Source organism: Callithrix jacchus, chromosome 3 (assembly GCF_049354715.1).
Source record: "Callithrix jacchus isolate 240 chromosome 3, calJac240_pri, whole genome shotgun sequence".
Classification (NCBI taxonomy): domain Eukaryota; kingdom Metazoa; phylum Chordata; class Mammalia; order Primates; family Cebidae; genus Callithrix; species Callithrix jacchus.
The window spans coordinates 153,899,269-153,914,292 of record NC_133504.1 but is presented as its reverse complement, the minus strand read 5'-3'; the positions used below and the strand labels follow the sequence as shown (position 1 = coordinate 153,914,292).

At 38.0% G+C, this 15,024-nt stretch overlaps 2 protein-coding genes across 4 annotated transcripts in view; one reads left to right on the top strand and one right to left on the bottom strand.

The window, feature by feature from the left end:
* LOC144581690 (uncharacterized) overlaps nucleotides 1-15,024 on the top strand; it is a 138,217-nt gene that overhangs the window by 80,107 nt on the left and 43,086 nt on the right. The window lies entirely within an intron of this gene.
* PDS5A (PDS5 cohesin associated factor A) overlaps nucleotides 1-15,024 on the bottom strand; it is a 157,734-nt gene that overhangs the window by 101,256 nt on the left and 41,454 nt on the right. For all 3 annotated transcript variants that reach the window (XR_013533134.1, XM_078367370.1, XM_078367369.1), the window contains exons 3-7: nucleotides 11,050-11,253; nucleotides 9,870-9,956; nucleotides 9,207-9,304; nucleotides 5,737-5,863; nucleotides 3,453-3,533 (exon numbers count right to left, since the gene is read on the bottom strand). Coding sequence is in view for 2 of the 3 variants with exons in the window: in XM_078367370.1 (XP_078223496.1) it covers nucleotides 3,453-3,533; nucleotides 5,737-5,863; nucleotides 9,207-9,304; nucleotides 9,870-9,956; nucleotides 11,050-11,253 (597 nt within the window). In the remaining variant the exon portion in view is untranslated. The remainder of the gene's footprint in view (nucleotides 1-3,452; nucleotides 3,534-5,736; nucleotides 5,864-9,206; nucleotides 9,305-9,869; nucleotides 9,957-11,049; nucleotides 11,254-15,024) is intronic.

Genomic DNA, 15,024 nt, shown 5'->3' with positions numbered 1-15,024 from the left:
TTCATTAAAACAATTAGTTTGTGTAGTTCATTACAAAGGATTTCATAGAGAAATTTCCATGTAGCAGAGAAAAATTACAAAGTCTAAATCTTTTATTTATTTCTTTTTTTGAGATAGAGTCTGACTCATTGACCAGGCTGCAGTGCAGTGTGGCACAGTCTTGGCTCACTGCAACCTCTGCCTCCCAGGTTCAAGCCATTCTCCTGCCTCAGCCTCTCTAGCAGCTGGGATTACAGAAACCTGCCGCCACGCCCAGCTAATTTTTGTATCTTTAGTAGAGACAAGGTCTTACTATGTTGGTTAGGCTGGTCTCAAACTCCTGACATCAGGTGATTGGCTGACCTCAGCATCTGAGCCACCGTGCCCAGCCTCAATCTATTTTTTTTTTTTTTGAGACGGAGTTTCGCTCTTTCTCACCCAGGCTGGAGTGCAATGGCACTATCTCAGTTCACTGCAACCTTCGCCTCCCAGTTTCAAGTGATTCTCCTGCCTCAGCCTCCCGAATAGCTGGGATTACAGCATGTGCCACCACACCCAGCTAATTGTGTTTTTTAGCAGAGACAGGTTTCTCCATGTTGGTCAGGCTGGTATTGAGCTTCCAACCTCAGGTGATGTTCCAATCTCAGCCTCCCAAATTGCTGAGATTACAGGCAAAGTGGGTGGGTAAACCACTACACCCAGCCAATCTTTGATTTTTAAAAAATCAAAGGCACAGTGGCATATGCCTGTAATCCCAACACTTTGGGAGGCTGAGTCATGACAATCTTGCGTACAGGAATTGGACCCTCATCTCTATTAAAAAAAAAAAAAATTAAAAAATCATCTGGGCATGATAGTGCATGTCTGCAGCCCCAGCTACTCAGGAGGCCACGGCAGGAGGATCATTTAACCCCAGGTAGTCGAGGTTGCAGTGAGTTATAATCATGCCACTGCACTCCTCCAGCCAGGGTGACAGAACAAGACCCTGTCTCAAAAAAACAAAAATCATTATAATTTTTCTATGAGTTTAGTAATAAAAAGTATTTAAAGGTGAAGGAGGTTTTTGTTGTTGTTGGGTTGGTTCTTTTAATACTCAGAAAAAGTCAAATACGTTTAAGAAGAAAAAGGTGGTGAAACAACAGCTGATTGTTTTTTTAAAATGCTAATAGGAGAAATAGAGTACACAAGGCCAAGAGCACAAATTAAAAGATACCAGCACTCTACACCAATACCCCCATACACGCAAAAGAATTAAATTTTAAATATGTTAAAGGGGCCAGGCATGGTGGCTCATGCCTATAATCCCAGCACTTTGGTAGGCTGAGGAGAGTGGAAGGTCCAGGAGTTCAAGACCAGGCTGGCAAAGATGGTGAAACCCCATCTCTACTAAAAACACAAAAATGAGCCAGGCGTGGGGGTGGGCACCTATAATCCCAGCTACTCGGGAAGCTGAGGCACAGAATTTCTTGAACGTGGGAGGCAGAGGTCACAGTGAGTGAAGGTTGAGATCATGCCACTGCACTCCCGCCTGGGTGACAGAGTGAGACTTTGTGTCAAAAAAAAAAAAAAAAAGCTAAAGGGGCAATTGTATGCCACTGATACAAGCATGTATTTCTGGCTGGGTGTGGTGGCTCACGCCTATAATCCAAGCACTTTGGAGGCCAAGGCAGGCAGATCACCTGAGGTTCGGAGTTCAAGACCAGCCTGACCAACATGGTGAAACCCAGTCTTAAAAAAAAAAAAAAAAAGCATGTATTTCTGCTAGTATCATAATCTGAAAAGCAGCATATATTAAGAGTTAGAAAATATTCATTCTTGGCCAGGTATGATGGCTCACGCCTGTAATCCCAGCACTTTGGGAGGCCAAGGTGGGTGGATCACCTAAGGTCAGGAGTTTGAGACCAGCATAGCCACATGGTAAAACTCCGTCTCTACTAAAAATGCAAAAATTAGCAGGGCGTGGTGACACACAACTGTAGTCCAGCCACTCAGGAGGCTGACGCAGGAGAACTGCTTGAGCCTAAGAGGCAGGGGCTGCAGTGAGCTAAAATTGCACCATTGCACTTCAGCTTGGGCATAAGGGCAAGACTCCATCTCAGAAAAAACAAAACTTCATTTGGATTTTTATCCATGGGAAATAATTCAACAATACATAAATGTTAGATTCACAAAGATGATTAGGAAAGAAAAAAAACACTGAAAAGACCTAAATGCATGACAATCAGAAAATATATATCAAGAAATATTTATAGTCATTCTTATATATTTAAAAAGAATGTCAAAATATGTAAATACAAATAAGACAAAAATTTTCATAAAGTATGTGTAAAAATAGGTATAAATATGAGTAAATGTACAATGGAATTAACTGCTATAAGGTAGTGAAATTACAAATATTTTATTCCAAATCATTGATTTTTTTTTTAGTAAGGACAACAAAAATATCCCGAACAAATTCCTCAATAAAGCTTTTTTTAAACTATTACTATATAGCAACTATTAAAGAGGAATAAACAGTAAGACTTTGAAGAATGACCCAGAAGAGACAAAGAGGAAAATATATAAAAGAGACAGAGAGACCCAAAGATAAAGATGTAGAGAGGCCGGGCGCGGTGGCTCATGGCAGTACTTTGGGAGGCTGAGGACAGTGGATCACCTGAGGTCGGGAGTTCAAGATCAGCCTGACCTACACAGTGAAACCCTGTCTCTACTCTAAATACAAAATTAACCAGGCATGGTGGTACATGCCTATAATCCCAGCAACTCAGGAGGCTGACGGAGGAGAAACACTTGAACCCGGGAGGCAGAGGTTGCAGTGAGCTGAGATAGTGCCATTGCAATCCAGCCTGGGCAACAAGAGTGAAACTTCACTTCAAAAAACAAAAATAAAGAGATCAGCATATTGGGGAGACGATGAAATAAACATAAATACAGACGCAGATCACGGGATGGGAGTTGTAGACAAGTATTCTTAAAATAACATCCACCATCTTGTGCCCTTTAAAAACAACATCGCCAGGCATGGTGGCTCACGCCTGTAATCCCAGCACTTTGGAGGCCGAGGCGGGTGGATCCCGAGGACAAGAGATCGAGACCATCCTGGTCAACATGATGAAACCCCGTCTCTACTAAAAATACAAAAAATTAGCTGGGCATGGTGGCGCGTGCCTGGAATCCCAGCTACTCAGGAGGCTGAGGCAGGAGAATTGCCTGAACCCAGGAGGCGGAGGTTGCGGTGAGCCAAGATCGTGCCACTGCACTACAGCCTGGGTAACAAGAGCGAAACTCTATCTCAAAAAACAAAACAAACAAACAAAAATAAATAAAAACAACATCATGAAGCTTATGCTGCATTTCTCTAACCTTGGTCACATTTGGAAAAAAAATCTTTAAGCTAAATAAACTTGTCGGTAAGAGGTTCTAATAAATTAGTACAATGGATTAAGAATTAAAAAATACATAGAAATACATACATTGGCAATGCATGCCTCAATAGTCTGGACTGTTCTTTTCAACAGCACTTTTGCAAGGTCAAAGGACTGTTTATTTAAGTTCTGAAAAATAAAAACATGAAAAGTTACAAATGACGATTAATTTATGAGATGGTAACAATAGAACACTGTAGTCTTCAAATCTATAATAAAAAAAGAATTTCCCTTCACTAAAATATGAAACAAAAATAAAAATAACTGAATTCTCTTCAAGGTTTTGCCAAATATCCTCTAGTCAAGTGGTCTTCATTGCAGAAGTTGCAAACTGAATTTATTTACTAATCAATAACTAAAAGGGATTAGGTAGCAAAAGCACAACCCCATATTAAGTTTTAGTAAACTCAAAACAGACCTAATGCTTTTTGGTTTTGTCTGTTAACCAATGTAAACCGACAACTACACCATGTATCCTAAACACATACACTCCCCAATCTAACATAACATGCTCAATTATTTCATTGTTTAATCAATGTGTGCTCTGAAGAAGAGTAGACCTGGTAAGTGTTCCAAAAAAGGGGGTCTTGGTCAATTATATTTTTGGAATGCTGAATACTATGCTCCCTCTTAAAGAGCCCCAACATACTCAAATAAATGAAAAGATCTGAGAAAAACTGTAGAAAATACATATTTAATTTTTTTAAAATGCCTGAAAAGGGAATTCTTGTTTTGAATAATGCCTATTAACATTGCTATATATTTTGAAGTTTTAGATCAAACAGATTAATTTACCATCATCTCACACCTCTTCCAGAAGGGGGCTAGGAAACCCTAAACTCTAGGCAAGGGTTCAGCAAACTTTTTCTATGAAGGGTCATATCGTAAATATTTTAGGTCTTATGAGTCATACAAATCACTGCTACGCTACACAACACTGCTGTTGTAGCATGAAAGCAGATATAAACAAAATGAAAACGAATGAACATGGCTGTATTCCAATAAAATCTTACTTACATAAAAAAGCAATGGTCCAAATTTGATCAACAAGCTACAGCCTCTTGACCCCTGCTCTATACTTTTATTTCATTGGCAAAGGATAAGATTTGCTTAAAATTAAGTTAACATTTCTATTTCTTAAAAGAAATCATTTCCTACTACTAACAAAAATGCTCTCAAGCCAGCTGTGGTCGCTCATTCCTGTAACCTCAGCACTCTGGGAGGCTGAGGCAGGCAGATCACTTGAGCCCAGGAGTTTGAAAACAGCCCAGGCAGCATAGCAAAACCCTGTTTCTAAAAATAACTTTTAAAAAAATTAGCCAGGTATGGTGGCACATGCCTATATTGCCAGCTACTTGGAAGGCTGGGATGGGAGGATCGTTTCAGCCCAGGAACAAAGGTTGCAATAAACCAAGATTGTGCCACTGCGCTCTAGTAGCCTAGGTGACAGAGCAAGACCCTGTCTCAAAAAAAAAATACCACAGACCTACTTACCTAGTATATAAAAACCAAATACACTGTCTTAACCTGCCAAAATATGCTCTCCTTTGCCATAGACTCAGAATTTTTATAAACTACAAATTCATCTGCATAAAATACAAATACTTAGAGTCAAGAGAAGAATTTCAAATTAATTATATCTTTCTGTGAATAAGTATAATTAGACAGATTTTTCCTCTAATGTCTGACAACAGGTTACTGAATCATTAGAGAAAAAGAACAGAAGGGCAAATATCAACATTGGGTAGGCTTGAGTAGAGCCCAGTGGTGGAGCTCGAGAGCAGCCAAGTCCTTCAGTTTCTTAGGAGGACCTGGTGGAGAGAAATACATAAAGGAAATGGAGAGGAATGATGCACCTCTGAATCATCCCATCCTTTCCTTCTTAACATTAATTATATAGCTTCTGCTTCTGCCCAAATCTTTTTCTTAGAGTACCTAAGAAAAAGGCACGATACAGATTCTGAAAAGAAATCCAAATTCCTATGCTTCACATCTATGTTAAAAAGGAGGAAATACATTTCTTTTCCAAACAAAATTAACCAAAAAGACATCCCTAACCCCTTATAATTCCCAGACCATGTGTTATGAATACAAAATATTTTCAGTTTCCAGAAAACAACACCTAAATGAATAAAAATCTTACATACGTTAATCAATGTTTCGTAAAAATAATAGCCACAAGACTAATGTATGTTAATCTATTTTATTTGAGGTGGAGAATGATCATGAGAACATTTACATGGGATTGCAAATGGCCATAAAACAACTGTTCATTCTTATGTGTAGCATGACTGTTAAATATTAACCTTTAATATATTCATACTTTACAGACCTTATGTGCAGGAATGAGGTTAATAAGAATGGAGTCCAACAATTCTTGAGTAACTCCATCACCTTCCATGATGATAGAACTCATCAAATCTAGCATGTGCATTTGTACCTTCTTATTGTGGCTATTGCTATAAAAAAAAAAAAGAAAGAAGCAGTAGTAGGAGGAGGAGGAGGAAAAGAAGAAGAGAATTCAAGTTTCCAAACAGAAAATTAAACTTCCTAGTTTAAAACAACAATCTCATGTTCAAAGGGTTTACACTAGAGGGACAGTACCAATAATGGCAGAGGAATTTTGGCTGCTCTATTTGCTTTCTCCTTTTGTTGACTATTAATTACAACAGTTGTAAGGTATGTTTGTATTTTATATAAACAAGACCAACCTAACTTCTAATAAACTACATTTTCTTCAATTCACATTTTTTTTAAAAAGCAAAAAAAAAAAAGGCCAGGCACAGTGGCTAATGCCTGTAATCCCAGCACTTTGGGAGGCTGAGGCAGGTGACTCACCTGTGGCAAGAGTCCAAGACCAGCCTGGCCAACCAACATGGTCAAACTCCACCTCTACAAAAATACAAAAATTAGCGGGGTGTGGGGGCAGGTGCCTGTAATCCCAGCTGCAGAGAAGGCTGAGGTGGAAGAACTGTTTGAACCCAGGAAGCAGAGGTTGTAGTGAGTGAAGTTCGTGCCACTGCATTCCAGACTGGGCGACAGAGTGAGACTCCACTTCATAAAAATAAATAAATAAAAAATAAAAAAAGACCTTTAAAATAAATTAAGTCTCTATACAACTAGGATTCCAAGAGTAAATTAAATTCTACCTAATAAAAATGTCAAGTTTGGCCTAGGCAACATGACACAACCCTGTCCCTACAAAAAAATTAAAAATAGCCAGATGTGGTGGTGTGTCCCTATAGATCCAGCTTCTCAGAAGACTGATATGGGAGGATCACTTGAGCCCAGAAGGTCAAGACATCAGTGAGCCATGATCGTGCCACTGCACTCCAGCCTGGGTGACAGACCAAGACCCTGTCTCAAAAAACACATAAACAAAAAGGTCCACTTTAAAGAAAGGACACTTCTGCTTACATGCCCAGGTTTTTAAAGGTGATAAAATTTTAAGGAAACAACAAAAAAAGTATATGATAATAAAAGCAGACATTTTTTTCAGCTCCCACACCTTAGGTCTTAATAAATTCCTCACACTAAGATAGAAACCTGTTTAAACACCACCAAACGTATAAGCCAACATAAGCAATTCTTGCTTTATCCTTGCCACTAGAAGGTTTAATTCACCAATACTAAAAATCAAAAGTTTCACCTAAAATGCTTTCCAGAACTAGAAGGTTTTTCTGAAAATGTCATCCTAGTACCTCTCAAAGAATTTCAAATGGACAAATGAAAAATCAATGAAGTATAAAATATAAGGCCAAAAGTCAGTTTCAAGTGCTTTCAGTGAGGCCTGCCCTTTCTCGCTACTTTTGAACTTAGTCAGCATATGAAAGGGCCTGGGCTGGCCTCCTGAATGGATGAGACATGCGACCCAGTTCTATCACTTCAGTCCACCTCAGCCAAAAGCCAGGTATCCTGCCAACTGACTACAAACACAGGTGCAAATCCGCTCCAAATAAAATCAACTGCCAAGCAGAATCACCAGCTAAATAAAATGGTGGCTGTCTTAAACTATCAAGTTTTAGGTTATTTTGTGATGCAGCAAAACCTAACAAACACAAAGGTAACGTTTATATGTTCTATCATTTACTTAAGGGCTTACTGCTAGTCAAATGCCTCTGGAAGCTTTTTCTCATGCAGTCTTTCTACAAGCTTCTATCCTTATGCCAAGCTGGAGTCATCCTTTCCTGTTTGTTTCAGGTTAATGTCTAATCCTACCATTTCATCTAAGGAAAAGGAAAATATAATATAGCATTCATAAAAATCTGCAGAAAGCTCTGGAAATGTGCTGTTCAATATGCATGCCATTAGCCACATGTGGCTGGTAAATATGTAAAGTATGAAGAGTGTCACATGTTGAAATGAAAATACTTTTTGATGGCCGGGCGCAGTGGCTCAAGCCTGTAATCCCAGCACTTTGGGAGGCCGAGGCGGGTGGATCATGAGGTCAAGAGATCGAGACCATCCTGGTCAACAAGGTGAAACCCCCATCTCTACTGAAAATACAAAAAATTAGCTGGGCATGGTGGCGCGCGCCTGGAATCCCAGCTACTCAGGAGGCTGAGGCAGGAGAATTGCCTGAACCCAGGAGGTGGAGGCTGTGGTGAGCCAAGATCGTGCCATTGCACTCCAGCCTGGGTAACAAGAGCGAAACTCCATCTCAAAAAAAGAAAATACTTTTTGATACAGTGGAATAAATAAAATACACTATCAAAATGAATTTCACTTGTTTTTACTTTCCTATTAATGTGGCTACTAGAAAACTTTTGTGAGATATGTTTGTATATAATGTAATTCTCTAGAATACATCTCACAGCAGTGCTTGATTTACTACACAAAAAAACAAACCAGGCTGGGCATGGTAGCTCAAACCTGTAATCCCAGCATTACGTGAGGCTGAGATGGGTGGATCATTTGAGATCATAAGTTTGAGACCAGCCTGGCCAACATGGTGAAACGCCATCTCTACTGAAAATACAAAAATTAGCCAGGCATGGTGGCACACACCTGTAGTTCTAGCTACTCAGGAGGCTGAGGCAGGACAATTGCTTGAACCTGGGAGGCAGAAGCTGCAGTGAGCCAAGATGGCACCACTGCACTCCAGCATGGGTGACAGAGCAAGATGCTGTCTCAAAAACAAAACAAAACCAAAAACCCCACACACCAAAACAACAACAAAACAAAACAAAAAACTTGGGCTAAAATCAGAGTTTGATCCTCCTGCCCAGCAACTGGTCCTTGGGCAAGCCACTATACTTCCTGGCTCTGGACTAGTCTCCCTACTTCTATAAAGAGAAGGCCAACTTAGGAAATGTTTAAGGTTTTTTTCCTAAATCTAGAATAAGAAGTAGTCAAAGTTAGTGAGCTTAAAAACTGAGGTATTATGTCTCCCAGCACTAACGGTACATACAATATGCATAATTTCTACCTCATAATTTAATGTTTCATTATATTAATAAAAGGTTTCAGATGATTTGCTTTATAAACATATGTGGCTGCCTCTATTAGACAGTAAGTTTCTCCAAAACAAGAGCACCACTTTATACTTCTCTACTAGTCCACAGCCTCCAGAACAGACTGGGGCACTGAAGAGTCAACCAATAAATTGATGCCATAATTTAAAAATGGTAGTATAAAGACAAAGGCAGCGTTCGGAAAACAGGATTTTTACTTTTCCCTTCATGTTAAGTCTTCCAATGAAAACGATTCCTTCTAACTCTGAAGTACCTTAGTGTACATAGAATACACATCTGAATATATAAATAAACAAAAGAAACAGAAATGCTTAAAAAAATAACTTACTTGATCACTGAGAAGAGAGTCCTAAAAAGCTGAATAAAAATTTCATTGCAATCTTCCAATTCAAAGCAGATGTTATATGATTTAACCCAAGCTAAATTCTTAAATAAACAAAAATAATTATTGAAGTATATATATACATACACACACAGAGAATAGTTATATAATAAAAAGTTCAGCATAAATTAATTTTTAGAATTAGAACATATTAAAGTCTATAAAGACTCAACATATCAAATTTTAAGTGTTAAATTAATCACATACTCTGACCTTGAAAAAGATATATACCTGATGGCATCAATTTTCTCAAACTGAAAATACTCAATATTTTTGGGTTGGTAGATAGATGTACACGCAAAATTTAAGGAACAGTGAAAATCTATTTTTAGATTAGAAAACAGTAAAAACAGAGAGAGTTTCTCTCTGTTTCAAACAAAAGGTATAGTTTCAAATAATCTAGTTTTTCCATGAGAATATACTTTATCTATTCAGGATAGGAATAAAAATAAAATGATATTTTCCTTATGAAATGTAAAAGACATTTTATCATAGGCTTTGAATAAAACACAAAGACTCATTTTACATTACAAAGTTAACATGAAGAATTTGCTATCATGTGAAATAATGTAATAGTTATTAAATAAATTATTAAATAAATTATTTTACCTCTAATAAATAAAAGTATCTATTAAACTGTGGACTCTTTGTATCCTCCAAACCTTTTAATTGTCTGGTAATAAACAAAAATATGTCCTGTTAAAAAAATAAAATATATTAATTTAGACACGAATACTTTTCTTTCAAAACACACTAACAGTATGTAAATATATTATCTGTGTACAAACTACAATAAAGAAAATTCTCCTTTAGATGAATGTCTTGGGACTGGCCTAGTCCATTATTCAAAATATCCAATCAAATAAAATTATACTCTCTAGAAGCAACAATAAAGATAGTTACGTCTACAAATCTTTAGGCTTTTGTATTCAGGAGGACCACAGGCTCTGTATCTCATTATCTTTCCTTCTACTATCGGGCTTTCACTTTACTATCTCTACTTTACATTGTGGCAAAAACTATCTTCATGTTAAGGAGTTGGATATGAGTCTTTTCATTACTATTTCCTACACGTAAATAGTAATTTTTAGCTAACACTTTTGATGTTGATGTATGACTATGAAGTTCTGTGTGAAAAAAGGCAACACACTAGTCCAACGGTTCTATGTTTCATGATGATAGTCTTTCATTTCTTATTAAGTTTTCTTTAGAAGTTTCAACTCACAGTAGTATCAATATAATACAAAATGATTTGGGGGACTATTTTTAAAGAAAGCAGTCTAAAGGATTAAAATTTGCCAAGAATGAAATTATTCAAAATGCAAAATCTGCTCAAGTGATCAATGTGAGAGTTCCACAATCATTTGAACAAAGGCAGAATGACCAAGATAAGCATATAGTTTTGCATGCCGAATAACTTACAGGAGAAAATAGTCAGATGACTATGTAAATTCTGGTATGTTATTGTTTTAAAAAGTATCATTAATCAGCTATTTGTCCCTGGAACATAGCCATATGGGCTTTTGTGATGAATTAGCCAGAAAATTGGATTTCAGCATATAGAAACCAGTTTTGAACTACATCTTTCTATGCCTCAAAACAAACAAACAACTCAGTCGTATGTGAAAATAGTGACTGAATAATTTTGCAACATATGATATACTCTTAAGATGAAGAGACTAATACGAAACTTATATTCATAAAGGTAATGTATAAAAATAAAAGTATACCTTCTGATCAGCTGTGAATGAAAAATACAAGAAAATGATTTTGTAAAGGCTGTATTTACCTTAAGTTTATCATGGGAAGTATATGGAGCTTCTGGGGCATAGATACGAAAGATATCAGCCAAACAACATGCTACAAGGAGACGCACATCTTTATTGGGGTTCCTGAGGAAGAATTCAGATGCAAGATGCAAGGCTAGTGGGAGATACTGCTGTTTTTCATCTTCTGAGTCCTGATCCATATCCATAAAGGTTTTCACTACCATCTGTAAAAATGTTCAAAAACACAAAATAATCAACTCCTGGTATTTAGAAATCAGTGGAGGATGTAATTTAAAAAAATAGAAAAGAAAACCATCTCCATTAGCAACCAGTGGCCACCAGACGGTTCACAGTTAACTTTTTATAAATCTTCATTTAAGAATTTCAGAGAAGATCACAAGCATGAAATGGCTAGTCTAAAAAACTCGTAAGTATCACTTTCTCAATTACTTGTATACACATTATCTACACTAGCACTTCATTTATGAAGAACTTAAGACTCTTATTACTCATTTTATATATATCTAGCCCAGGTACTTCCTGGCCCCATATGGAAAAGAAAATTCATTTGGTATTTGGCAACATCATTGATTATGTTTCTTTTATATTTTATTATTAAGAGTGCTGGCCGGGCACAGTGGCTCAAGCCTGTAATCCCAGCACTTTGGGAGGCCGAGGTGGGTGGATCACGAGGTCAAGAGATTGAGACCATCCTGATCAACATGGTGAAACCCCGTCTCTACTAAAAATACAAAAAATTAGCTGGGCATGGTGGCGCGCGCCTGTAGTCCCAGCTACTCAGGAGGCTGAGAGAGGAGAATTGCCTGAACCCAGGAGGTGGGGGTTGTGGTGAGCCGAGATCGCACCATTGCACTCCAGAGTGGGTGACAAGAGCGAAACTCCGTCTCTCTCTCTCTCTCTCTCTCTCTCTCTCTCACACACACACACACACACACACACACAAAGAGTTACTTGTTTAGGCTCCTTAAAATTGCTATTTTATGCTTTAATGAATTTTACACTTCGCAATAAAAAGTCATTTTTCAGGCTGGACAACATGACAAGACCCTGTCTCTACAAAAAATACAAAAAATTAGCTGGGTATAGTGGCATATGCCTGTAGTCCCAGCTGCTTGGGAGGCTGAGATGGTCGGATCCCTTGAGCCCCGGAGGTGGAGGTTGCAATGCGCCAAGATCACACCACTGCACTTCAGACTAGGCAACAGAGTGAGGCACTGTCTTTTAAAAAAAAAAATGGCATTTTAAAATTATTTTAATGCAGTTGTATTTCTGATTAAAAGATTTAATTATAATTAACCTGTTGTTATTTATGGTTATAAAATTAACCAATGCACACTTTAGAATCATTATAAAATGCAAAGAATGAAAACAATAAATAAAAGAAAAAGCCATTAATTTCTCAACTCCAGAAACTACTATTCACATTTATGTGTACTTTATGCTAGTCTGTTTTCTCTGTAATTATGCAAATAACTATAATTCTTTATTTATGTATCAAATCACAATAATTTCCTCAGACCTTAAAAATTATTCTCTAATTATAAATCATAGTTTACTTAATCTGTGTGATGGTTAATACTGAGTGTCAACTTGATTGGACTGAAGGATGAAAAGCATTAATCCTGGGTATGTCTGTGTCCGTGCTGCCAAGAGATTAACTTTTGACTCAGTGGACTGGGGAAGGCAGATCCACACTTAATCTGGTGGGCACAATCTAATCAGCTTTCAGTGAATATAAAGTAAGTGGAAAAACGTGAAAAGGGCAGACTGGACTAGCCTCACAGCCTACATCTTTCCCCCATGCTGGATGGATGCTTCCTGCCCTCAAACATCTGACTCCAAGTTCTGGTTCTCCTTGCTCCTTAGCTTGCAGACAGCCTATTGTGGAACCTTGTGATCATGTAAGTTAATATTTAATAAACTTCCCGGGGGGGGGGGCGAGCGTGTGTGTGTGTGTGTGTGAACATGGTAAGACCATATCTCTACAAAAATATTAGCTGGGCATGGTAGCATGTGCCCCATATATATATCCTATTAGTATCCTACTGGGGAGAAAGAGGGTGTGTATGTGCGTATTCCTATTAGCTCTGTGTGTGTGCATATATTCCTATTCCTTCCGTCCCTCTAAGAGAACCAGGACTGATACAATCTGTTGCCATTGTCAAATATTGAAGCTATACTTTTCTTTTGCCAAGATTTTTTTTATCGTGTTACATTTTATTATTATTTTGAGACAAAGTCTTGCTTTGTTGCCTAGGCTGGAGTGCAGTGGAGCGATCTCAGCCAGTGCAACCTCTGCCTCCCAGACTCAAGTGGTCCTCCAACCTCAGCCTCCCAAGTAGCTGGGACTACAAGCATGTGTCACTATACCTGGCTAATTTTTAAAAATATTCTTTGAAGCAACAGAGTTCTGCCACATTGCCCAGTCTAGTCTTGAACTCCTGGGCTCAATCAATCTGTCTGCCTCAGCCTCCCAAAGTGTTGGGATTACAGGCATGAGCCACCATACATGAGCCTATTGTGTATTTTTTGACACCTATTGAAATAATCACATTTTCTCCCTAATTCTGTTAATATAGTAAATCCCAATAGCTGATTTTCTAAATTTAATCCAAGTCTGCATTGCTAAAATAAAGACAACTTGGTCATAATACTTTAATGTATATTTTATTTGCTATTATATTTTTTCCTCTATTTTTGTAATCATATTTTTAAAATCTGGCTTATAATTTCTTAAGACAACTGTATCATGTTTTAGTACTAAATTATACGGGCTTGAAACAAAATAAGCAGTGATCCCTCTTTTTTCTATCAGAGTATATTGAAAATTTGATAGTAAGACTGATTTTATTTCTTCCTTAAATATTTAGGAAAGTATAACTGATAAAAGAAGGAATCATAATGAAAATGAGAAAATATTTTGAACTGAATTATAATGAAAATATGAACTACCAAAACTTGTGGGATGCACTTACAGCTGTACTTAAAGGAAATTTATAATCTTTTTCTTTTTTGAGACAGAGACTCACCCTGTCACCCAGGCTGGAGTGCAATAGCGCAATCTTGGCTCGTTGCAATCTCCCCCTTCTGGGTTCTAACAATTCTCCTGCCTCAACCTCCTGATTAGCTGGAATTACAGGCGCCCACCACCACATCCAGCTGATTTTTATATTTTTAGTAGAGGCGGGGTTTCACCAGATTGGTCAGGCTGGTCTCAATCTCCTGACCTCATGATTCACCCACCTCGGCTTCCCAAAGTGTTGGGATTACAGGTGTGAGCACCTGTAGAAATTTATAATCTTAAATGTGTATTTTACAAAAGAAAGAATGATCTATATTTCCATCTTGAGAAATTTGATAAATCCAAAGAAGCTAGAATTGGGGTTTGTGAAGCAAAAGATAGAGAAGGGCTGGGCATGGTGGATCACACCTGTAATCCCAGCACTTTGGGAGGCCAAGTCAGGAGGATCACTTGAGCCCAGGAATTCAAAACCAGGGTCTGGCTCTGTTACCCGGGCTGGAGTGCAGAGGCGCAATCTCAGCTCACTGCAACCTCCACCTCCCAGACTGAAGCAATCCTTTCACTTCAGCCTCCTGAACACCTGGTATTACACCACACCTAGCTAATTTTTGTACTTTTTTTGTAGACATGACATTTTGCCGTATGTTGCCCAGGCTAGAATGTATTTTTTAACTACTGCCATATAACAAAATACCCCAAAACTCAGTGCCTTAAAACAATAACATGTATTTAATCATATGTGGTTCAAGAACTTAGCTAAGTCATGTGGGCCTGGAATTTCTCAAGAGGCTATACTTGGTCAAGGCTGCAGTCATCTGAGGGCTTGACTGGGCGTGCAGGATGTGTTCTGAAGGTAACTCATTCTTACGGTTCTAGGTTGACACTGGCTGTTGTTTATTAAAGTCCTCAGTTCCTCACTACATGAGCCTTTCCAGATGTCTCCAGTGAAAAG